Source organism: Leptopilina heterotoma, unplaced genomic scaffold (assembly GCF_015476425.1).
Source record: "Leptopilina heterotoma isolate Lh14 unplaced genomic scaffold, ASM1547642v1 Lhet_178, whole genome shotgun sequence".
Taxonomy (NCBI): Eukaryota; Metazoa; Arthropoda; class Insecta; order Hymenoptera; family Figitidae; genus Leptopilina; species Leptopilina heterotoma.
This window is the reverse complement of record NW_025110894.1, coordinates 101,614-127,877: the sequence shown is the minus strand read 5'-3', so window position 1 is coordinate 127,877 and position 26,264 is coordinate 101,614. Positions and strand designations below refer to the sequence as shown.

General features: G+C 33.5%; 1 protein-coding gene across 1 annotated transcript in view; it reads right to left on the bottom strand.

Moving 5' to 3' along the window:
- Positions 1 to 26,264, bottom strand: part of LOC122499893 (tyrosine-protein kinase Drl-like) — a 206,869-nt gene that overhangs the window by 91,208 nt on the left and 89,397 nt on the right. Inside the window, exons 3-4 of the mRNA XM_043608469.1 lie at positions 5,951 to 6,363; positions 1,949 to 2,134 (exon numbers count right to left, since the gene is read on the bottom strand). Of these exons, the coding sequence (XP_043464404.1) occupies positions 1,949 to 2,134; positions 5,951 to 6,363 (599 nt within the window). The remainder of the gene's footprint in view (positions 1 to 1,948; positions 2,135 to 5,950; positions 6,364 to 26,264) is intronic.

The following is a 26,264-nucleotide window of genomic DNA, read 5'->3' as shown; positions in this document are numbered from 1 at the left end:
AACAATTTTTATTATTGAAATTGAAATCTACGATGTTTGATGAACATTTTTAGCACTTGAAGTGTTTGTATATTAGTGCGAAAAAAGTTTTCGAGTTATTTCATTTTTCTTCTTGTAAATATTTAATAAAACGTTTATTTTGAAAATGATTATCATTCGTTAATTTATTTTGAAAAATAATATAATATTTATTTATCTGTAAACATATTTTTATCATACTATTTTATTCGACGCTGTTAAGTATCGAACCTCACAAAGTAAAGTTTATTACTGTTTTTTTTTTATTTTTGTAAATTGTTATAATCTCTTTCCCAGACGTCAAAACACGTTTCAAATAGACTTTACAAGTTGCAGATGACACTTATTTGCAAATTGCTATTTTCTAAGAACATGCCCTTATAACGAAAGATCTTAAAGGATAAGTAGTTCGACAAATCGCTTTATTACTCTCAGGTATATTACCTGACCTGAGCTTATCAAATTTCCTATCATAAACCTTACCCACCTATTGTTACCCTTGCCCACGCCTACATCTTTTAACTGAAAAACATTACCTCCTCCAAAATTGTAATTGACCACCCCCATAACCCTCCTTCCAAACCCTCGGCTCATACAACTCTTCTTTGCGTAGAAGACTTACTTTGCTTTCGAAACATAACTATCTATACAAAAAATGTCCTTCATCACACAAAACTTTAGTTTTGTGACTTCATACGAATTATGTAAACGGTTTTTTATTAAAGGTGTTTAACAAAATTTCGGTTTCAAATTTAATTATGAAAAACATCCTGAATAACCCTTTGCATTATTTTCTTAAAAAGTTGTTTTCAGACCGTACGTTAAAATAAACGTTTGCGGAATTAACAGACGCCACCTCCAAATCACATGTGCTTTTTACATAGGATCCCATGTGGATTCTTACGTGGATTATGTGAGTCTTAAAGGGTTTTTGTATAAGAACCCACGTAGGATCCATTGTGGTCATTTTCAGTAGGGTAGGGGAATGTAAGGTATCGTGGCGTGTAAGGTATGGTGGCGGACTAGTCAAATCTGGCATGCAACGTCACATTTGAAGCGCCTAATCACTATGGTCGATGTCTTTTATCGTAATGACATTTTATATGCAGTAGTATTAATGATCAAACGAGTGCTTTGTACTTTAAGTGATTTTGAATAAAAAAGTAGTGAAAAATAGAAAAAAAGTTTTATTGGATATGTGTGTTAACAGTGCCAGAGTGAAGATTTTTTGAAAATTGAGTCTGGTAAATGTATGGAACGTATTGTTTAGACCTTGGACAACAGTTTTTTGTATTTTACATTTTTCTCAATTCGCGCTGTATGAAAGTAACACCATCATATTTTTATCAATAGCTTGTAAGGTATGATGGCGCAATTTTTGTAACGTACAGTGGCGGATCATTTTTTGCACGAGTTTCAATTGTCTTAGCATTTTTTGTGTACTAATGCCTCATGTGTTCCAACGCAACAATTCTCGAATATGTGACACTTGCGGTTTTCTCTTATTCTAGTTGCGTTAAAACAGCCACCAGCTACTTCACATATCCAAATTGTAACCATAACTGAAGTGAAACTTTTTTTTCTATAATGTAAAATCATCATTTTTTTCTCTTTTTGTTATTTTTCATCATTTCTAGCAGTTTTAATAAATAATTTTAACATCTACATAATATTTTAATTAAATACACCAAATGCGCCACCATACCTTACAACTTTCAAAAATAAAAAAATCAGTTTTTTGTGCCAAAAGCTATAAAATTTCACTGAATTTAAATTTTAACAGCCGCTTCTGACAGAAATATGCTTAATAGATGTCAGCAACTGCCTGCTTTTGAAATTTTGAAAAATATTGTTTTTTGAGAGAGAGAGACGCAAAAAATAAAGTGTCCGCCACCATACCTTACACTCCCCTAGTAATTATTATTTATACCTCTGAACTGTGATTTCCTGTATTCTCTCATAAAGCTCCCGTGTTGGACGTTCATCAAGCCTTTTGTACGTTGATATAGAGGCATTAGAAGGTGGAGGTGGAGTTTCCGATGACAAAAAAGTTCGTCCAGGTCCAATTCCTCTACCTCTATCCCCACTACAAGCTGAGCCTATTCCTCTCGCATCGCTAGAAAAAAGGTGTCACAGATATATTTCTTTGAAAACAAACAGGATACTATGTTATCTGAATATCCTAAATAACATTCGTATAATTTTTCTTGAAGTAAACCACAACTATCAAAAACAAAACACTCAGACGTTACCTACCAGGATTATTTCACCAAAAAAGGAAACAATAGAATTTCTTGGGATTTGTTTTCCTAAAATGTTTTACAAGTTGGCAGCCACAGTGGTTCAAAATTACAATTCAGTGTTCATAACTACAATTTTAAATGAAATTTGACTTTTCTTTTTTTTAAACCTTCAACGTTAAATTTGTCAGATCCCTATTGAGCTATAATAATAAGTTTGAACAAAAGTTAGGATAGAAAAATAAATGCCCAGTAGCACGTAATGTTGGGAACATTCCAGCAACATTGAGGCAATATTGGTAATGTTAAGGCAGTGTTCTCAATATTATTGCTGTAATATTACGTGCTACTGGGGTGTTAATAACACAGGACCACAAAAAAAATTCGTTGAAAGGTTCCTTTGACCAAACCTGGTGTATTATATGTTTTTGGGGTCGCTGAAAACGAATTTGAAGTCCGTTTTGCTCTATCACGTCAGGATTTTTCCTAACCTCAAAATACATATCAGATTTTACGTGACAGATAAAATTCTATAAATATTGACGGATTTACTTCAATCTCGGTATTAAAACTTTATTGGGGTTGATGATTACGAACTTAAAGGCAGATTATCAAAATACAAAATGGCGGGTCAAATATGGCGGTCGGTTATTTAAAAAATTCTTGAATTTTTTTAAAACTTGGTATCAAGGGGTTTTTGGGGTCGCTGATTACGAATTTAAAGTCAGATTTTTGAAATAAAAATGAAGGATCTAATATGGCGGTCGGATTTATAAAAATTTCTTGAATTTTTACAGAACTTGGTATCTAGGTGTTTTTAAGGTCACTGACCATGAATCTGTCAGAGTCCAAAAACTCACAGATACTAAGTTCTGTAAAAATTCAAGAAATTTTCATAAATCCGACTGCTATTTTAAATCCTTCATTTTTATTTCGAAAATCTGACTTTATATTCGTAATTAGCGACCCCAAAAACCCCTTGATACCAAGTTTTGTAATAATACATGAACTTTTTAAAAAATCGACCGCCATATTTGACCCGCCATTTTGTATTTTGATAATCTGCCTTTAAGTTCGTAATCATCAACCCCAATAAAGTTTTAATACCGAGATTGAAGTAAATCCGTCAATATTTATAGAATTTTATTTGTCACGTAAAATCTGATATGTATTTTGAGGTTATAGGAAAAATCCTGACGTGACGGAGCAAAACGGACTTCAGATTCGTTTTCAGCGACCCCAAAAACATATAATACACCAGGTTTGGTCGAAGGAATGTTTTAACGAATTTTTTTTGTGGACCTGTATAATAATTATTATTATAAATAAATTAAATTAATTAAGAAATTTTTAACCCATAAAGTCCCATATACAGTCAACTCTACGAATAGTGCCGCTATCAATAGTGCCACTTCTCCTCTTTCTCGCTCGAGCTCTATCCCAACTTTAGCGACTCAGCACGGCTTCTGAATTTCGAGTTTCCCCTAAGAGAGAAATATACAAACAGTGGGGGTACTACAGTTCCAAGAAAAGTCGTAAACGCTGTGCAATTTTGCGGCACTATTCATAGAGTTGACTGTAGATACCAGCCATTGTATTAAAAAAGTAACAATTGGATTCATAGGCAAATTGAAAAAAGATATATGTACTTGTTTTTTGTCTTTAATTTCCAATTGTTTAAATAAATTAATAAAAATTAAAAATTTTTTTAAAACAGTTAACAATAATTCATTCTATATGAAAAATTAAGAAAGTTTTGTATGGGTCATGTTTTTTCCAAATCGTATTTTGTTTATAAAATTGTTATAAACAAATTATATTGGATGAAGTTAAAGGGCGTTTTATCCCAAGTATAAATAAATGAATGTTAAGTAAAATTAACAATTGGATTCATAGACAAATGGGAAAAATAGATATACATGTTTTTTTGGTTGCAATTTTTAAGAACAATTTTATTCGTTAAAGGTATTAATAAAAATTTAGCAATATTGTTAATGCCAATCGATTCTGTGTGGAAAATTTTGTTCTCCAATTTGTTTATTACAATTTTATAAACAAAATACGATTTGGAGAAAAATATTACCCATACAAAACTTTCTTAATTTTCCACACACGATCAATTGGCATTAACAATTTTTTTAAAATGATACATTTTTATTAATTTAAAAAGAAAACAAAAGAACAGGTATATCTTTTGTTCCAATTTGCCTATGAATCCAATTGTTAATTTTACTTAAAATCCATTTATTTATACTTGGGATGAAACGCCCTTTATCCATTATTTGTTTATAACAATTTTATAAACAAAATGAGTTTAGGAAAAAGTTGTGAAAGAATGAAAGTTTTAGTTTTCTTTCGACTTTTAAAAAATGTAAACAAAAAATTTTGTTTAAAACTTTTTATTAAAAAAAATTTTTTTTTTTTATAAACAAATTAATTTTTTTTAACTTTGGGCCGGATTTTTTTTGATTTTTTTAAATTTATTTATACCTTATAGTATAGAGAAGATTTTCCAAACAGTTTTAAAACATTTTCAAAAATCACTTGCAAGCATCACAGTAGGATTTTTTTATAATTAACTTTTTAAAACTGTCTACAGCGTAGACCCTTTAATTTAAAACAAAGAACACTCAAATAGATTAAAAATTATATCCCACATTCTTGCAAGTGATTTTTGAAAATGTTTTAAAACTCATTTAACACATCAGGCCCATTTCGGACCTTTTTGAAAAATCTTCCTCTATATTATAAGGTATAAATAAATTTAAAAAAAAATAAAAAAAATCCAGCCCAAAGTTAAAAGAAAATAATTTGTTTATAAAAAAAATTTTTTTTTAAATAAAAAATAAAAAAATCTTTTTTGTTTATTTCTTAAAAGTCGAAAATAAAAAAAATACGTATCTGTTTTTTTCGATACAGAATAGAAAAAAAATATTTTTGGCCGATTTTAAGAGGTCGACTTAAATATCACGTGGAATTGCCCATATACATTTTTAACTTAATTGTTTAAATAAAAAATATTGCAAAATGAAATTCAAAATTCCGGCTTAATAGGGATCCGAGGAATTTATCGCTGAAGATTTAAAAAAAAGAAAAGTTAAATTTCATGGAAAATTGGAGGCTGTAGGTGATTTTGAACACTGAATTGTAATTTTGAACAACTGTGACATGGTTTCCTTAATGGAAGCGGGCTTTTATATGGTTTTTAACATAGGATCCCATATGGTTTCCCATGTGGGGATTTTCAATAGGGTAAAGTCGAGTAAGAAAAGGACCTTATTCGGCAGACGCAAAAAGAATTGAACAGCTACACTCAATACTTTTTTTTACTATGAATGTAAAGATCAATAATTTGACTAAGTGTGAGATTGATTAAATGAAAATTAACTACACGGAGAAAAAAGAATAATCAAATTTACTATAAGAAGTGTCAAACTTGAAAAAGTTGATACTCTTTTCTTTGCTCCTCTTAAGCTCTACAACTTTTAATAACAACTTTGTTGTCCAAAATTTTACGGTAAACAGCAATCCTCAAAAAACCTCAGAAATTTGTGTAGACGTAAGCATGGTGTAATTTTTTTCAAGTTGAGTAAGGGAGGGTATATATCATACATCCACAGAAAAATCTTGTTGAAATAATTATGAAATATCTTGTAAACAATAAAAATTATAAAATATTTTTTTGTACTTACTGAAGGGAATCTCTGTGTCGCCTAGATTTTTTATCTCGAATATAATAAGCAACTACTAGAACACAAATGGCAGCTACAAAGGCACAAGCACATCCAATTGCAGCATAGAAGATTTGACCACCTGCAGTCTTTCCAGGGACTGAGACTAAAACTTCTTGTGATTGATTTTCCGAAATTGTTTTGTTCCTCAAGCAAATTTTTCTTCTCTTCAATTCGAGTGTAGTTGCATTTTTTTTTGATAAAGAGACATTTAAGCGAATAGTTACATCAGTTTCTGCATCATAAGGAGCACAATGAAATGTCATGGTCCATATTTGCTGCAGGCCTACTGGAATTTCTCCTGAATTTGTTATATTTAAAGTGTCACTTAGAACTGAAGGATCGCCAACAAGCACTTCTATTTCATAAGACAACTAAAGACAAAAGATTTAACATAAATTAGTATTAAAATCAAAATGTAAATTTTGATTTAAATTAACTTTAAAATTAATGTTATTCTTATTAACCCATTAACGCCCACCAGGACGCAAAATGTACCATGATTTCACGACTCTTATTTTGTATGAAATAATTAGTTAAAAATTTTAGAAAATACCATTTCCGACGTAAAATTTATCGCTCTTTCTGAATAAGAAGCTAAAATTTGTTTATAATTATCTCAAAAAAATTTATAACAATTTTATTGCAAAAAAACACACTTTTTTATAAAAAAAAAATTTTTCAATTATTCTTTTGACATGGAAAACTAAAGAATATGGTCTCCAAAGCACAAAATATCGCGTCCTCGAACTCTCAGCTATAAAAATCCCTAATTACTTTTTATTAAATTCAAGATGGCGGATATGAAAATGGCCATTTTTCCAAAATACAAAAGGCCGAAAAAAATTTTCGGGTAATGTTTTTCAAAAGTTAATAGATTTGATTGAAAATGGTTAATCGGGGGTTTTTGGGGTCGCTGATTACGAATCTGATTTTACTTTTTTTAAATTCAAAATGGCGGATCCAATATGGCGGACATATTTTTTAAAAAGTGATTGGATTTGCTTGAAAATAGTGACTCGGGGGTTTTCAGGGTCGCTGATTACGAATCTGATATCACTTTTTCAACATTTAAAATGGCGGATCCAATATGGCGGACAATTTTTAAAAAAGTAATTGTATTTGCTTGAAAATGGTCATTCCGGGGTTTTTGAGGATGCTGATTACGAATTTAACATCAGAACAATATTAGGTTTATCGTTGCTCTTACCACAAGGAGGTTGACGTGCAAAAAAGCTTCTTTTTTTAATTCTATTGAAAAATTTTTTTTATTTTGCCTCAAAAAATATAACCACTATTATGCAAAGTGCAACAAAAGGACACAAAAATTGTGCATTCAATGTGGCATATATATGTGCGTCACTTGTTTTCAATCAAACCACGTGTTGTGTTAGTATCTTTTTACCATTGTATAAAAAAATGTCATAATTATATAAGTGTCATAATTATCGTTGATTCAGATTTAGAAAGCAGAATTAAAATTTTATATTATTTATTTTAAAAAATATTAAAATATACAAAAAAAATTTTTAAATAAAAAAAAACAAACAAAATTTTAAAAATAAAATAAAAAAGTAGCTTTTTTGCACGTCGACCTCCTTGTCGTAAGAGCTGGGCAACGTCATTAAAATTTTGTTGACGGCTTACCGACGTGGAGGATAAGCATAATATTGTTCTGAAGTCAGATTCGTAAATAATATCCTCAAAAACCGCCAAATGACCATTTTAAAGCAAATGCAATTACTTTTTAAAAAATTGTCAGCCATATTGGATCCACCATTTTTAGTTTTGAAGAAGTGACATCAGATTCATAATCAGAATCCCCAAAAACCCTCGAGTAACTATTTTCAAGCGAATCCAATTACTTTTTAAAAAATATGTCTGCCATATTGGATCCGCCATTTTTAATTTTGAAAAAGTGATATCAGATTCGTAATCAGCAACCCCAAAAACCCCCAAGTAACTATTTTCAAGCAAATCCAATTACTTTTTAAAAAATATGTCTGCCATATTGGATCCGCCATTTTGAATTTAAAAAGAAACATCAGATTCGTAATCAGCGTCCCCAAAAACTTCCGAGTAACCATTTTCAAGCAAATTTAATCACTTTTTAAAAAATTGTCCGCCATATTGGATCCGCCATTTGGAATTTTAAAAAAGTGATATCAGATTTGTAATCAGCGTTCCCAAAAACCCCCGAGTAACTATTTTCAAGCAAATCCAATCACTTTTTAAAAAATATGTCCGCCATATTGGATCCGCCATTTTGAATTTTAAAAAAGTAACATCAGATTCGTAATCAGCGACCCCAAAAACCCCCAAGTAACCATTTTCAATTAAATCTAATAACTTTTGAAAAACATTACCCGAAATTTTTTTTCAGCCTTTTGCATTTTGGAAAAATGGCCATTTTCATATCCGCCATCTTGAATTTAATTTTTATAGCTGAGAGTTCGAGGACTTGATATTTTGTGCTTTCGAGACCATATTCTTTAGTTTTCCATGTCAAAATAATAATTGAGAAATTTTTTTTTTATAAAAAAGTGTGTTTTTTTGTAATAAAATTGTTATAATTTTTTTTGAGATAATTATAAACAAATTTTAGCTTCATATTCAGAAAGAGCGATAAATTTTACGTCGGAAATGGTATTTCCTAAAATTTTTAACTAATTATTTCATACAAAATAAGAGTCGTGAAATCATGGTACATTTTGCGTCCTGGTGGGCGTTAATGGGTTAATGATTAAAATAAAAAAACAAATCTCACCAGAGAAATTCTGAAATATTATTCGACATTTTGATTAAATTTTTTTTACAATAAATTAATGTTATTGTGATTAAAACAATAATATCAATAAGCACTAGTTCATTCAAATTGTGAGAAATTGAAAGAAAGAAAAGAAAAAGAAAGACCGCCGTATTAATAGGAAATTTGTTTAGAATTAGCATGTAGTCTCTCACTCTTTTCTGTCTATATTGTTTCTGTATTGAATGATTGTGTGTATGAAATAAGAAATCGTCAACAAGGTAAATTAGTCTTTGCTCTCAACTTGTAATAGCCAGTGTGTGTCAGTTGACGAAAATGGAAAAAGTGTGTAAATTCGATGAAGCAGTGCAAGTGCATCTAAAAACATTGGATCCTGACAATGTTTTTACTGCAGAAAAATACAATTTTATTTTATCTGATGTTAGGGAAGCTAAAGACTTGAGAAAAAATAAAAAACCTTTGACGACAAAGCAATACCGCCGGTTGAGGCGTTTCGACATTTTAAGTATTAGCGATACCGACAAATTAATAGAAAATACCAAAATACAGGATGGAAGACGGAAATCGCGAAATTCGTTACTTTTGTAAAGTGGAGGAATATTTCAACATTTTGCAAATAATGTGCAGTGCAACTCTAAATGTCACTCCAACACCGCGTGTAAAAATAAATAAGTGTTAAAAAAGTTTTTTTAATTAACTTTTATGTGCAAAATATCAATGGATTTTTGTTAGAGAAATTTCATCTTATTGTGAATAATATTAATCAATGACACATTTTTTAATAAATATATTCCTATTGTATAACGAAGTGGTCTTTCTCACAATTTGAAATGCCTCACCTAGTTTTGTCAAATGTCAAATTGACAAAACTAGTTTTGGCAAAAGTCAAATTGACAAAACCAGTTTCGGCAAAAGTCAAATTGCCAAACCTAGTTTTGGCAATTTAAAACGGCCAATGGCCGGAGTGAAACGTCCAAACCTAGTTTTGGCAAAAGTGGACTTGCCAAATCTAGGTTTGGCTGATTTTCCGGCCATTGGCCGTTTTCGGCTTTTGAGCCTAACATATACATTGTAAAAAATTTAGGGATTTTTCCCTGAGGATTCTTGTAGAATATTCTACAAATTGATCTCTACTACTTTAGGGGAGAGTGGGGCAAGACGGGGTACCGGTCCTATTTATTTATTTGTTTATACACTCGTCTTAAGCCTACAATCTTGGCTATACAAGTGTTTTACATTTTCATAAATTTTTCTTACAAATTTTTCCGTGACAAACTTAATACTAAATTTTGCGCCTACAGAACGACTTAAAAATTAGGACCACCCGTCTAATGGTCCGAGACGATAGTTTCTTGTTTACAAAAGCATTAAGCCTTGAGAACAAATTTTTTATCTGTTTTACTAAAAAAAGTGTTTACAACGATTTTATTGTAATTTTTTCACTTTTTTTAGGATCTTCTGTGTTTTGCTGGGCAGTGTCCCAGGGTACGGGGATTTAGAGGGATATCGAGAGAGACGGGATGGACAGAGGCTAAACTTCGGGTCCATTCCGAAGACTTCCTACTGGTGGAAGTTTGACCAAAAAGAAACCCTTCCATGGTTACGTCCGCTGTGCCATAGCGATTGAGGCGCGAGTCTCTGACACCCAATCCGTGATGAACTCGTGTCCATGGATGAATGATACCAGGGTTACCAAATCCGTCGGGTTCTTCTGTGGGGGGTTGGACGGGGGACGACCATCGCTGGGCATTACTTAGCTCTTGTAAAGTTCGGGAACGGTTGTGTTACAGGAGGGGCCCGTCTTCTGGACGACCCGTCCCCGTGGTGAGGCTCGAATGGAGGTATCTTTACCGAAACTCTGAGATACCAGGCGAACTCTCAGATCTCAGATCCGGCACAGCTGATCAAGCTGGTAAGGGTTGTGGCTTGGGTACCTGGTCCTAGGGTGAACCAGGCTTCAATCCTTAAAAACCTCGGTAGACAGAATACCAGAGTGGATACATCCGCTTGGAGGGTGTATTCGGGAGGCGAGAGGGGAACGGACCAAGCTGCGGCTGTGGGCTGGACTCTCGCGCTTGGAGTACCAGAGAGCGACATTGAAGCTCTCCAAGCCCGGCAGTTGAAACTGTGTTTTGGAATGGGCCAAATCACTCTAAGAGTGACGAGGCAAGGTACTGACACAGCTGCTGGGCAGGGTACCCAGGGGTGGATGCGACTGAGAAGACTGTGAATCAGCCTTAAAATGGCTGCTTCCGGGATTCATTGTACGCAGATTAATTTGCGCCAAGGGCGTGTCTGATCTATAAAGGTCTAGACCGAGCATGGGATGAATATCATACCGCTCGCGATTCTTACAAGAAAGATGTGTCAGCTGGAGGTGTCAGCTGGAGAAGTTTTTGCAAGGGAATCGAGAGGGTACCAGAAGCATCAAGACTTCATAAAGTACTATCTCGAGACCCAATGGCAAAATTAACTACAATTAAATTGCCTAATGGGCACTATGCCCAGGATAAAAAAGGAGTGTCTAAAGCACATGATGGAGGTAAACTTCCCAGACTTTAGAGAAGGTTCGGAGAACAGCCATGGCGTAGGACCAGGTAGGGACCGAAGATATCGGGAACACTGGAAACTAGCAGCCAGGGTTGTAACTCCGGAAGGGATTGATTGGGCAATAAGCACTTTCAAACCATTTAAGGCTTCAGGGGGGACGGTATATATCCGGTTCTTTTGCAAAAGGGATTGGAATGTATTAGAGTACCCCTGTGCAAAATTATGAGAGCGTGTATAGCTCTTGGTTACACACCGGAGTCTTGGAAAAAGACGAGGGTTGTGTTTATTCCGAAGGCCGGTCGGTCAGGGTATACTGCGGCGAAGGACTTCAGGCCAATCAGCCTAACTTCTTTTATATTAAAGACGTTAGAGAAACTGATGGACAATTTTATTAGACAGGAATGTCTTAGAGATCATCCCCTACATCAGGGACAGCATACATATAGAGCCAGCTTCTCAGTAGAAACAGCCCTCCATTCGGCAGTAGGTAGAATAGAGGGACAAATTATCAGTGGTGGCTATGCGGTTGGTACCTTTCTTGATATTGAAGGTGCCTTCCCTAACACCTCTAGCAAAGTTATCTGTAGGGCAGCTAGGAAGCGAGGGGTGCCCGAGCCGCTAATTAAGTGGATCGATAGCATGCTAAGCGAAAGGGCCCTTGAAGCAGGGTATGGGGAGGCTAGGGTAACCTAGCCTATTATATATATATACTATTATATATATACTATTTAGGCCTTGTCTCAAGGAATATAGTAGTTTTCACAAGGAAGTATAAGGTACCGAGTTTAAAGAAACCGGTATTTTATGATAAAGAAATTTTCCGAATCGGCGAACTACCTGGAAGTGATCCTAGATAAAAAGCTGATTCAGTAGGAATATTTAGAATATCAGTATGGAAGGTTTTGTACTGCTTTTTGGGCGTGTAGAAGGGCGATAGGGTAATCGTGGGGACTAAGGCCTAATATGGTCAATTGGCTCTATCAGATGATTTTAAAACCCAAGTTTCTTCATGGAGTTGTGATGTGGTGGTCTAGGACTCAACTGATAACGGTTAGAGAGAAACTGGACCAGCTGCAAGCAATGGTTTTCAGGGGTGTCACGGGGGCAATGAGGACCACGCCAATAGCCGCGTTGGGATTCATACTAGCCAAGGTACCCCTGCATATTGCTGCAGTGAAAAAGGCGGCTCTTACTATGAACAGACTAACGGTGCAGGGAAGATGGAAGTTTGGGGTAAACACACCAAGCTTCCATGTTCAATTCTATCAATTCCAGAACTATCAATAAGTATGGTGCAGGATAGAATGATCAAGAGGGTAAAATTTAAACCCCGCTTTAAGGTCGTTACACCTTCCAGATTAGACTGGAAGAAGGGTTTTCCACTTGGGGATGAAGTCTGGTATAAAGACGGCTCCAAGATGGACTGCGGTGCAGACTTCGGAATTTATCGAAAAACTGGCTGCATTATAGTGGCTGAGTCATTGAGGCAATATGCCACGGTTTGGCAGGCCTAGATCTGTGCGATTTTAACTTGCGCCCAATTGTCCATCCAAAGAGGAACAAAGGGCAAGAGGATTAGTATTTGTGTGGATAGTCAAGCGGCCTTAGGGGCTCTGAAAAATCCCACAATAGAATCAAAACTTGTCTGGGAATGCCGTAGCGTACTAAATGAGTTGGGTTCAGTAAATAAACTTTCATTGATCTGGGTACTGGGACATTCGGGGATTAAGGGTAATAAAAGGGTAGACGTCTTGGCGAAAATCGGGTCCGAGACGGTATTTATAGGGCCGTAACCGGCATCGGCAATAATGTCGTGCTGGGTTAAAAGTGACATAGAAAGATGGGGTCGAACGGAGCATTAGAAGTATTGAGCGGACATTGAGGTAGGAAGGGAAACGAAAAAATGGCCAGCACCAATCTTTCACTGCCAGAATTTTGGTCTTATTAGAGAAAATTCTAATTTAAAAAAAATCTAGTGAGGTAGAAAACGTCGGAAAATATATAGAATACTCAGGAAACATATCTTAACAAACATAAAAAGTTAAACAATTAAATTGATTTAAACAATAGCCAGCACCAATCTTTCACTGACAGAATTTTGTTTTTTCTGAGAAATTCTTCATTTAAAAAAAATCTATGAGGGTAGAAAACGACGGGAATTTTTTTGAATACTCAGAAAACATATCCTAACAAATTTAAAAAATAAAACAATTAATTTGTTATAAACAATGGCTAGCAAAAAAAAATTATTTTTTAGAATTTTGTTTTTTTCTGAGAAATTCTTCATTTAAAAAAATCTATGGGGGTAGAAAACGACGGGAATTTTTCTGAATGCTCAGAAAACATATCCTAAGAAATTCAAAAAATAAAACAATTAAATTGTTATTAACAATGGCTAGCAAAAAAAAATTATTTTTTAGAATTTTGTTTTTTTCTGAGAAATTCTTCATTTAAAAAAATCTATGGGGGTAGAAAACGACGGGAATTTTTCTGAATGCTTAGAAAACATATCCTAAGAAATTCAAAAAATAAAACAATTAAATTGTTATTAACAATGGCTACCAAAAAAAATTATTTTTTAGAATTTTGTTTTTTCTGAGAAATTCTTTATTTAAAAAAAAATCTATGTGGTAAAAACTGCTGGAAATTTTACAGAATACTTAGGAAACATATCCTAACAAATTTTAAAAGTAAAAAAAAAAAATTGTTATAAACAATGGACAGACAAAAAAATAATTTTTAGAATTTTTGTGTTGTTTTATTTCTTAAACATATTGTGACAAATTCTAAAAGTTAAACAATTTAATGAAATAAACAATGGCCTTTATTCATCTATGACCAGAATGTTATGTTATGTTAGGTAAATTTTAAAGTAAGAAAAATCTGAGGGGGTAGAAAACGTCTAAAGTTTCGCAGGCAGATTATAAAACGTTTGTAATATGAAATCTTAATTGTTAACCAGCAAAGTTTCTTTTAATAAATATTTGACTTTTTGATTTTGCTGAACACCGCTCTCAGTCTAATCCAGAGTCACGAACGAGGACGTGGAGGAAACGACTCCATTTTTTTAGTTTTTTTTTGTTTTTTTTTTGTATTTCAAGTGATTTTAAATTTATTGTTATTAACAATGTTCGGCAGTAATTTTAAACTGTCAAAATCTTATGTAAATTTAATTTTTTTAAATATTTATCTAAACCATTTCAAGATAAAAGACACAGAACAATTATTAAAAACATGAAAGGGCCAAGAAATATATTGCAATCAAAATTAAAAATTGAAAAAAACACCATTTGAATTTCAAACTACACGAGAATATTGCGCATCTTTAAATAATTTAATTTCAGACAACAATAAAGAAAATTAAGTTCTCCTTATATTTAAAGATCGCGTTATTTTCTACCAACCACTGTTAATAAAAAATATTAGTCAAAGTTTAAACCGGCGGCTACAAAAAGTTCACTAAAAATTTAAAAAAATCTTAAAAAACAAAAAAAAGAAAAAATTTTTAATAACAATAAAAAAAGGAGTCGTTGCCGCGGCCACGTCCACGTTCGTGACTCTGGATTCTACTGAGAGCGGTGTTCAGCAAAGCCAAAAAGTTAAATAATTGATTACAGTTTATTACTAGTTAAATTAAAGACTACTGATTGTACAGCCCATTGTTTAAAACAATTGAATTGTTTAACTGTTGGAATTTGTTGAGAAATGTTTTCTCAAAGTAAAATTCTCAAAGTATTGTTGTGATTATTTGAACGATTCGCGCTCGAAGTGCTGCCACCTTTATTATGTTTGTGTCTCTATTTCACTCACTGACTCTCATTACTGTTCGTCTTTGACTACTGTCTCGAATGTATATCAGGTCTATCGTGTATTCTAATGTTTCTCAATAAATAGTGTGATTAGTGTTCCTTTAAATAATATTCTTTTTGTTTATTTCCACGGCTTATCTTGTCGGAGAAATAAGTAATTTATTTCGACCTGCAGTCAAAGATTCCGCGCCATAAGAGGTGGCGCCTCCAAACGTTCTTTATCATCCACTAAATCACTTTAGTATTGTCCTGTGACTTTGTACACTTCACGTCGTACTTATAAAATAAACATCCAATTACTAATAAACATTTCCTCTTTTCATTCAGAGCGTTTCTAACTCTAAAAGGTTATGGGCCCAGGCCGCTCAGTAAAGTGTTTTTTTAACGTGAAGATCGAGTATGAAGTGAATTTCTCTGTACATTAGTGTTTACATCTACATTTTTTTGACATTATCGGTTTATCATGAGTTTAAACAGTGCAGTTCGAATCGAATCATTAGGACGGGACAATTACGATACCTGTTGCTTACAAGTTCGCGCATTACTGGTTAACTCTTTAAGGACCAAATGTACAAAAATGTTATCCGAAATTTGGGAGCAATTTTTAGTATGAAAACGGATTGCTGAAAATTTTGCAATAGACATTTCTTAAAGCTCAGGAACCGCTCTTTCGAATGCTGCTATAACAAATATTGAAAATTTATAAATAAACAAATTACATACAGTTTTTTTAAAAAAAACACAATTTTTTAAAGATTTTTTTTTGAAAATCAAATTTTTCTTATTATTTATGGCGAAGGAATACGTCTCAAAGGTAAAAATATCGCGTCAAAAATGTCTAACCTAAAATGTTGTAAAATAAAAATTTGAAAAAAACAAAATGGCGAATCAAAAATGGCGTTCAAAGTTGGCTTTTTAATAAATAATATACAGCAAGTGCACATTTTTTTAAAAACCTCACAGATTCGCTTGAAACTGGTTACTCGGGGGTTTTTGGGGTCTCTAATTACGAATATGATAGTAGTTTTCAAAAATTCAAAATGGCGAATCCAATATGGCGTACACTTTTCAAAACTTCACCGGATTCGCTTAAAACTGGTTACTCGGGGATTTTTGGGGTCGCTGATTACAAATATGATAATAGTTTTTAAAAATTCAAAATGGCGAATCCAATATGGCGGACACTTTTTTCAAAATTTTATTGGATTCGCTTGAAACTGGTTACTCGGTGGTTCTTGGGGTCTCTAATTACGAATATGGTAGTAGTTTTCAAAAATTCAAAATGGCTAATTCAATATGGCGGATACTTTTTTTAAAAGTTCATCGGATTCACTTGAAACTGATTAGGATGGGTTCTTGGGGTCTCTGATTATGAATATGATAGTAGTTTTAAAAAAATAAAAATTTCGGGGCATGTACATTATTCAGGTTAGAAATTATTAAAATTTAAACCGGTTTTGCTTTCAAATAATTTGTGTAAAATATAATAGTAATATTAAACTTAATAATAATAATACTAATCATAACTATTTCTTTGTTATAATAATAATACTAATAGAAACTGTTCTTTGTTATTATCGAGTTTTGTCTGTCTTTGAAGCCTCATAAATAAAGATTAATTATGTTTAAGGAGCAAATTTTCTCGAGTGTACCAAAGTCAAAATTGCAAGTTGTTGGATCGGGCTAATATTTTCACAGTATTTAGTAATATGTATGACTAATTAACTACCACGTAATATACACCTATATTTTTTTGGTATAATAATTTTTTTATTTTTCTTTCAAGAAGGACCCTTTTTTTCTTTTTCTTGTACCAAAAGAAAGCTTAAGATGTGTACTTTCAATATCTAAAACAAAAAAAACGCTTTTTTTCGAATTATTAATTAATTAATTAATTAATAAAAATTGAAATATTTTACAACAAAATAAAGTTAACGCAATTCTGAAGTTACTACTGTAAAATATTACAAAAATTAATGTATATGCTCCGAAATTTTTATTTTTTGAAAACTACTATCATATTCGTAATTAGAGATCTCAAGAACCCCCGAGTAATCAGTTTAAAGCGAATCCGATGAAATTTTGAAAAAAGTGGCCGCCATATTGGATTCGCCATTTTGAATTTTGAAAAACTATTATCATATTTGTAATCAGCGACCCCAAAAACCCCCGAGTAACCAGTTTCAAGCGAATCTGTGAGGTTTTTAAAAAAATGTGCACTTGCTGTATATTATTTATTAACAAGCCGACTTTGAACGCCATTTTTGATCCGCCATTTTGTTTTTTTCAAATTTTTATTTTACAACATTTTAGGTTAGACATTTTTGACGCGATATTTTTACCTTTGAGACGTATTCCTTCGCCATAAATAATAAAAACAAATTGATTTTCAAAAAAAAATCTTTAAAAAATTGTGTTTTTTTTAAATAACTGTATGTAATTTGTTTATTTATAAAATTTTAATATTTGTTATTGCAGTATTCGAAAGAGCGGTTCCTGAGCTTTAAGAAATGTCTATTGCAAAATTTTTAGCAATCCGTTTTCATACCAAAAATTGCTCCCAAAGTTCGGATACAATTTTTGTACATTTGGTCCTTAAAGGGTTAAAAACGATGCTTGGGGATATGCAAACGGAGACATCACCAAACCGGAACCTGCAGATGGCAATGCTGAGGAAATCAGAGAATGGAACACGAAGGACGAAAAGGCAAAGTCAGACCTAATATTATCAATTAGTGCAAGCCAATTGAAAATTGTAAAAAATTGCGTGACATCTCATGAATTATGGTTAACACTGAAACAAACTTTTCAATCTAAAGGACCGGATCGCAAGGCAATGTTACTGAAGAGACTTACCTTGCAAAAGATGCAAGAGGGTGGTGACTAGGGTGTCCCAAAAAAATAAAAAGTTTTTTTTTATTGGGTCTCATCCCCTAAAATTCTTTCAAATTGTGTAAAAATAAGAACACAATATTTGGAAATAAAAAATTTTAATATTAACCCGTGGTTCAGAGCCTTTGAACCATAAGAACGCTAAAAATGTAGTGTTTTTTCATTTTTAACATAAATATAAATGTCAAAATATAATGAATAGGGTGTCATTGTAAAGATAATTAAATTACCTTTTGATCCATATGTCATAGTATAAGATTCAATGAAAATTAAGAGTGTTACAGTCGATTAAAGATTAAATTTCATGAAAATTTTGATGATTTTTATTTTTTAGACACTCAAGTAATTTGTACTTTTTTTACATTAAACAGTAAAAAATATTTAGGTTTTAATTTTTTTATTGAGAGTCTGTAACATTACGAAAATTTTTAGCCCTTGTGGACCTCGATTTGATTGAAAATGACAATTATACACTAGATTTAGTGAACGAAACTATTTTTTTTATTCTTATCATTCCTTCAACATTTAGAGCAAAAATTGAAACAATAAATTTAGATATAACCACTAAACTTACTAAAATCAGTGATAAAAAAATACTGAAGTCGCTGATTTAGAGTCCAATATCAGTTTTTCAAATTTCAAAATGGCGGAGAACTTCGTAAAAGTCGATCGAATTCGTCTCAAAATCGGGTAACGGATTTTGAGACGAATTTAATCGACGATTAAATTACGGATTTTTGTAATGTTACAGACTCTCAATAAAAAAATTAAAATCTAAATATTTTTTACTGTTTAATGTGAAGAAAGTACTAGTTACTTAAGTGTCTAAAAATCATCAAAATTTTCATGAAATTTGATCTTTAATCAACTGTAACACTCTTAATTTTCATTAAATCTTATACTATGACATATGGATCGAAAGGTAATTTAATTATCTTTACAATGACACCCTAATCATTATATTTTTACATTTATATTTATGTTAAAAATGAAAAAACACTAAATTTTTAACGTTTTTATGGTCCAAAGGCTCTGAACCACGGGTTAATATTAAAATTTTTTATTTCCAAATATTGTGTTCTTATTTTTACACAAATTAAAAGATTTTTAGGGGATGAGACCCAATAAAAAAAAACTTTTTATTTTTTTGGGACACCCTAGTGGTGACGTACGCGAGCATCTTTACGAATTCTTTGACTCAGTCGACAAATTGTCAGACATGGACGTAAAGATTAACCCCGACCAGCTTACCATCATAATGCTGTACAGCCTACCTTCGTGTTTCGAAAACTTCCGGATAGCTATCGAGGCTCGCGACCAACTCCCAACGCCTGAAAACCTACGAACAAAAATAGTAGAGGAATACGAGGCAAGAAATGCGACGTCACGATCAACGCAAGATGCTATGTATGCCAAGAAAAAATTTGTCAACAAGAAAAGTTTAAACAACGATGTACAAAACAAAAACGAAGATAGAAAACCGCGCCGTTTAAAGTGTTTTAAGTGCAACAAATGGGGTCATAAGGCAGTTGAGTGTAAGTCAAAAAAGACTAGTGATAAATCGTCATATGTGTCGCTCTTGTCAACGGACACTAATGAAGACACATGTCAAGCCGTAAATAGTATCAAAAATGATCCGTGGTGCATCGATAGTGGATGTACCTCGCATATGAGTGGAAATCCAGATTTATTTACGAAGATCGAAAACAGAGTCAACGGAAAACTCAAGCTAGCAAGTGACGCGACCGCGGACATAAGTTTCAAAGGTGTTGCTGAAATTGTGACGTGCGTTAATGGTGACAAATGTACTGTATCGTTAAGTGACACTTTACACGTCCCGACGCTACGAACGAACTTACTTTCGGTCTCTAAGATAACCGATAAGGGTTATAGAGTAACGTTCGACAAAAGTAAAGCTACCGTGATCGACAAAAATGGACAATTGAAACTAATCGCGAAACGCAGAGACAACCTTTATTTCATCGAAGGAGAACCTCCCGACAGCTGTCGTCAGGTGGTACCAGAATCAGATAAACAAACAGCGTTTTCCTCTTCGACAGACATTGGCATCAGCGTATGGCTCATTTAAATTTCCACGATCTGAAAAACGCAGTGAGTAGCGGAGCAATTCGAGGAATCAGCTTAGATAAAAAATCTACAGATCAGAGCTGCGACGTTTGCATCCAGGGGAAGATGACTCGATCGCCCTTCCCATCAGAGTCTAATCGTGTGACAAGTAAACTAGAACTGATCCATATGGACTTGTGCGGACCGATGAGGGTTGTGTCGATGGGGGATCACGTTATTTTATCACGTTTACAGATGATCAATCAAGATGGACGGAAGTAAGATTCATTCAAAACAAGCATCAAGCACTCGAGGAATTCAAATCATACAAAACTTTCGTCGAAAAGCAACATGGTGTCAAGATAAAGGCGATCCAGTCAGACAACGGTAAAGAATTCGTGAACAGGGAGTTCGATGATTTCCTAAAATCCGAAGAAATTCAACGTCGAGTTTTAACAACTTACACTCCGGAGCAGAACGGTGTTGCGGAGAGAAAAAATCGAACCCTCTTGGACGCTGCTCGATGTTCATTGATTCAGTCTAGCTTATCGTCTTTCTTCTGGGCTGAAGCCGTATCGACTTCGAACTACGTGCGAAATCGTTGTCCGACAAAGAAGTTAAAAGGAAGAACGCCTCACGAGATGTGGCATGGAAGGACCCCGGTTGTAAGTTATTGTAAACAATTCGGATGCAAAGTTTTTTGTTTGAATAAAATGCCGACAAAGGGAAAATTCGATTCCAGAGCAAAGAAGGGGATATTCATCGGATACTCTGAGGAATCGAAAGCATTTCGGATCTGGTTGCCTGAATGCAAAAAGTCGAGATAACGCGTGATGTCAAATTCCAAGAAGGAAGTTTCTCCACGCCATCATTTTTTGAGAATTTTTACATCGAGAACAAACAACCTGCTCAACCGAAAAACCGTACTGAGTTGATCGACGTTGATTTATCACCTGATGTACACGAGCAAGAAATGATCGAGCAAGATGAACAAGATACCGAAGAAGAAGAACTCGAAGCAGATTTTGAACCAGCCGAGAGAGAGAACGACAACCATCAGGAACCTTTACCAAGACGAGGTCGTGGACGCCCACGCATCCTGAGAACTGGGGAACGTGGCCGGCCGAAGAAACTCTACAATGACGCGAGATTAGTCGAGATTGCCTGTGTAGGAGAAATTCCTGTAGGATGTGCCATTTCGGGAGAACACTCATCGTAATGGATAACGTCTATGGCCTCCGAAGTTAAGTCATTGATTAAAAAGAACACCTGGACTCTGGTAAGAAGAGAAGAAGATCATCGTGTAATTGGAAGCAAGTTCGTCCTGCGGAATAAATGCAATTCAACTGGAAAAGTAGAGACACGAAAGGCGCGAGTGGTGGCACGAGGTTTCTCGCAGAGACCCGGCATAGATTTCCATGACACTTTCGCCCCAGTAGCGAGATTAAGTTCGATACGAGCAGCAGCGGCCGTAGCTATCGAAAAAGGTATGTCAATTAGGCAAATTGACATTGGAACTGCCTACCTAAACGGCAATGTTGACGAAGACATTTTTATGGAACCACCAAACCATCTCGAAATCATTCTGGATCACATCAGCAAAACGGAACGAGACAGCTCGATAAAAAGGGAAGCCAAGAAGATGTTGGAGGAACTTCAACGTGACGATATGGTCTGTCATTTAAACAAGGCCATTTACGGACTAAAGCAGGCTGGTCGTGCCTGGTATCAACGTCTTGACCAAGAGCTGAGAGATCTAGGAGCGGTACCATCAACGGCGGATCCATGCATCTATCGCATGGAAAAGGACGGAATCGAAATATTCATAATTGTCTATGTGGATGACATTCTGTTGATGTCATGTGGTAAGAATCTGATTGATAATCTCATAAAAAGTCTTTGTTCCAGGTTTGAAGTGAAAGATTTAGGCGAGATAAGTTATTGCCTCAGACTCGAATTTAAAGGGAACTCGCGAATTGGCCTTGGTATACTCATCATCTGATTCATCTCCATTGGTGTACGTCGACTCTGATTGGGGAGGATGCCATATTGATCGCAAATCTTATACAGGATTTACCTTCGTCCTGAATGGAGCAGCGGTGACATGGGAATCAAGGAAGCAGCCTACCATAGCCTTGTCGTCGACTGAGGCTGAATATATGGCCTTGTCTGAGGCCACAAAGGAGGCTCTATATTTGAAGCGACTCATGGAAACTTTCGGCATAAAGACGCAAACGATAACAATCAAAATCGACAACATGGGAGCACAAAAACTAGCGTCGAATCCATTATATCACTCTCGAACGAAGCACATAGATATAAGGCATCACTTCGTTCGAGACGCCATCGAAAAAGGACTAGTAATAATCGAGCACATACCATCCGATCAAATGACAGACGATATCCTGACGAAGGGACTAGCGAAGAGTAAACACCAAAATTGTGTTCATCAGCTGGGAATGCAGCCCGTTCCGATCCAAAGAGAGTAATTATATACTGCAGTTCGAGGGGAAGTGTCGGAGAAATAAGTAATTCATTTCGACCTGCAGTCAAAGATTCCGCGCCATAAGAGGTGGTGCCTCCAAACGTTCTTTATCATCCACTAAATCACTTTAGTATTATCCTGTGACTTTGTACACTTCACGTCGTACTTATAAAATAAACATCCAATTACTAAACATCCAATTACTAAAATTGTCGATCCAATATGGCGGGTTCAAAATTTTGATTTTCTACATTTTTGAAGTAAATATTTTAAAACAACGTCAAGGGCAGAGGTATAAAAGGTTAAATTTCTAAAAAAGAGTTTCTAAAATATCCCAATCATTATTTTTTGTAACTATTAATTTATAAATTAATATTTAGACTATTTACTTCAAAAATGTAGAAAATCATAAAATAGCGCTTCCAAAAATCGCCCTTGACGATTTTTAAAAAAAATTTTGATTTTTATAAAATCAAAATTTTAAACCCGCCATATTAGATCGAAAATTTTGACAAATTAATTTCTGATATCAGATTCATGATAAACGATCAAAAATACTCCTGAATAAGAATTTTTTTAAAATTTTTGACAACATTTATGTAATAAAACCTTGAATATATTGTGGTGCAATTTTATAACCCACTTTAAACATCCGCAATTTAAAAAAATTTTTAAAATTGAATTTTTGGCAAAGTGCAATCTTATAGTGCAGCTAAAAATTAAGACAAATGTGACCTGGAGAATTTTTTTGCATGAAAATTAAAAAAGTCATAAATTTTTTTTACAAAGTCCACGTTTGAACGCTCGCTTCATATTCCGCCTCGCTACGGAGTTTAATTCCGCGGTACGCGCTCCCACTAAAATCGCAATATCTCGAGAACCATTAGAGTCTCCATAAATTTGTTTTCATGAAATGAAAGGTGAAATTACAAGGAATCGATATTTACTTATTAGAAAATTCAAAAATTAGGCCAACTGAACTAAAAATTAATTCAAAAATTTTTTTTGACAAGTTTTGAAAATTTTTTTTTGGACATAATATAACATTAAACAACTTATTTTTAACTATATCGCCTGTAAATTTTATTAAAATCGATCAAAAAGTTTCAGAGATATTAATTTTTGAAAAAAACGCAACACTCATTTTCAATATGGCGTAGCGGCCGCCATTTTGAAAATTTTTCAAAATCCTTTTAGGGTTAAATTTAACTCACATAAGACTTCTATTTCCCAAGCTTTCAAAGAAATCGGAAGACCACTTGCAAATCGCTTTTTTTCTGACAGAGTCTAACCCAATAGTAACATTTTAGCAAAGTTTAGAGAAAATTCATTTTTTGACCTGGGCGGTTGAGGAATTTTGCCCCATATGTTCGTAACGCTTGCGCTACATTATAGCATTATCGCCGTACACATGGTTACGTTTTATTTTTTTACTCCGAACATTTAGTAAAATTTTGAACAAAATCGAAGATGTTTTTTCAAAAACGAATTTTTAATTTTTCAAAATTTCAAAAAAAAAATGTTTTTAATTTTTTTTATATTAATTTTAACTTAAAATATACATAAAACCAAAGAAATCCAAAATCGGTTAATGAAAAGCAAAGTTATAGCACTTTAAAAAAAAGACAAAAATTTTGAAAATACCATATTTTTGGTAATTTTCAAAATTTTGAAAAAATATTTAGTGGAGTTGTTTATCACTATAAAAGTAATAAATTTACAAAATTACAGCCAAATCCCAACAAGCTTTGTCCGGATTTATCCAAAGTCATTATTAACTGAATTGACAAAAATCAAAAATCCAAGTCAATTTCTCTTCCGGGAGTCATAAGGAATAATGAAAAAATTTTGTATGATTTTTAAGTTTGTTACTTTTCAAATGCGAGATCAAATACTGAACCAGTCTGAAAATTGATGTCAATTTTTTTGCATTAAGCGACAACTTTAATTATCCTGTTGCCAATTGTCAAGATAAAAATTTGGCAATACTCAGAATCTCTTGTAGGTGATCTGAACTGGAATTATTGACGTCGAACTTAATTTTTAATTTGTAAATTAAGCTCCAACTTCTCTTGTCCGCATTTACCCCCTGTCCGGATTTACTCCAACTGACCTTAAATATAAATTTGTAGACGAGCTATACAAAGTCACCCCACCCATTTCACAAAACGACACAATAGAGTGGTACTTAACGGCGGAAATAATAGCACTGTAAAAATTAAATCTAAATCGTTATCGAAAATTCATAAACTAAGATACAAAAATGGTCTTAATGAGACTATACTTTAATTTTAGAAGAAATTACTCAATAAAATTAAAAATGTCGAATTAGTAATAAATTGAAGGGCAACATAGAATAAGGGGACGAACGCGAGGCTTGGAAGGAATATTACCAGTCGGGTAGCAGTGACAAGCCTTGAGCCGCTCGCTGCACGCAGAAAAAAGGTTGGATAATACATCCAATTTTTATTGGTTAGAAGAAAATTAGCTGTTATAGAAGGAGTTTACACCGAGTGGTATAAATAGTGGTATAATATAGTGGTATAATATAGTGGTATAAATAGAGAATATCCGCTAGCGGATATTCCTTCACGAGAATATACTCGCGCCTGCGCAAACACGTGGTCAAGGCAAATAAATATATGCCTGTCCTGATTAGAGATCATATTTGCAAACTAGGAGAGAAAGAAATTGAATTTTTTCGAAATAATGTCAAAAAATGACCCTGTCCCCATACTAAACTTCTACATATTGTCACCTATTGGGCTGAAATTCGGTAAACATTTTCATTTTCAATTGTAGATTTTGAGAAAATTTTAGCGAACCTGATTGGAGATCATATTTACCAACTAGAGAGGAAATAAATTTAATTTTTTCGAAAAAATGTCACAAAATGATGTCCCCATACTGAACTTCTACATACGGTCACTCATTGGGCTAAAATTTTGTACACATTTTCATTTGTAGATTTTGAGAAAATTTTAGTTAACTTGATTGGAGGTTATATTTACGAACTAAAAAGGAATGCAATTGAATTTTTTCGAAAAAATGTCAAAAAGTGACCCTGTCCCCATACTGAACTTCTACATATCGAGACCTAGTGAGCTGAAATTCAGTACACATACTCATTTTTAAGTGTAGATTATGGGAAAAATATAACGAACCTGATTGGATGTCATATTTGCAAAGTAGAAAGGAATAAAATCAATTTTTTTTCTAAACAAATTTAAAAAATAAATATTTCCTACTCTTAACTTCTACATTTTGGGACATGGTGAGCTAAAATTTAGTACACATTTGTAGTTTTACCAATAGAGCACAGAAAAATTATAGCGGATCTGATTAGAGGTCATGCTGTCGAACCAGAAATGAAAGAAACTTACTTTAAAAAGAAAATTTCCAAAAATCACCCTGTCCCCCTTAAGTTCTACATGTCGGGACCTATTGGGCTGAATTTCGGTACGCACATATGTTGTTTTACGTTTAGGTTTCAGAATAGTCATACTACTTACATTATAGAATAATACTATATTTTTCTTGTAATCATGATGTGAGAATATGTATATGAATTTTATCTCAATAGGTTTATATATATATGGGCAATTGCACGTCAGATTTCAGTTCAGATTTTTAATTTGTCCAAAACAATTTTCTTTTCATTCTTTACACCAAAAAAAATGCCTAGGACCCGTATACCAGGAATTG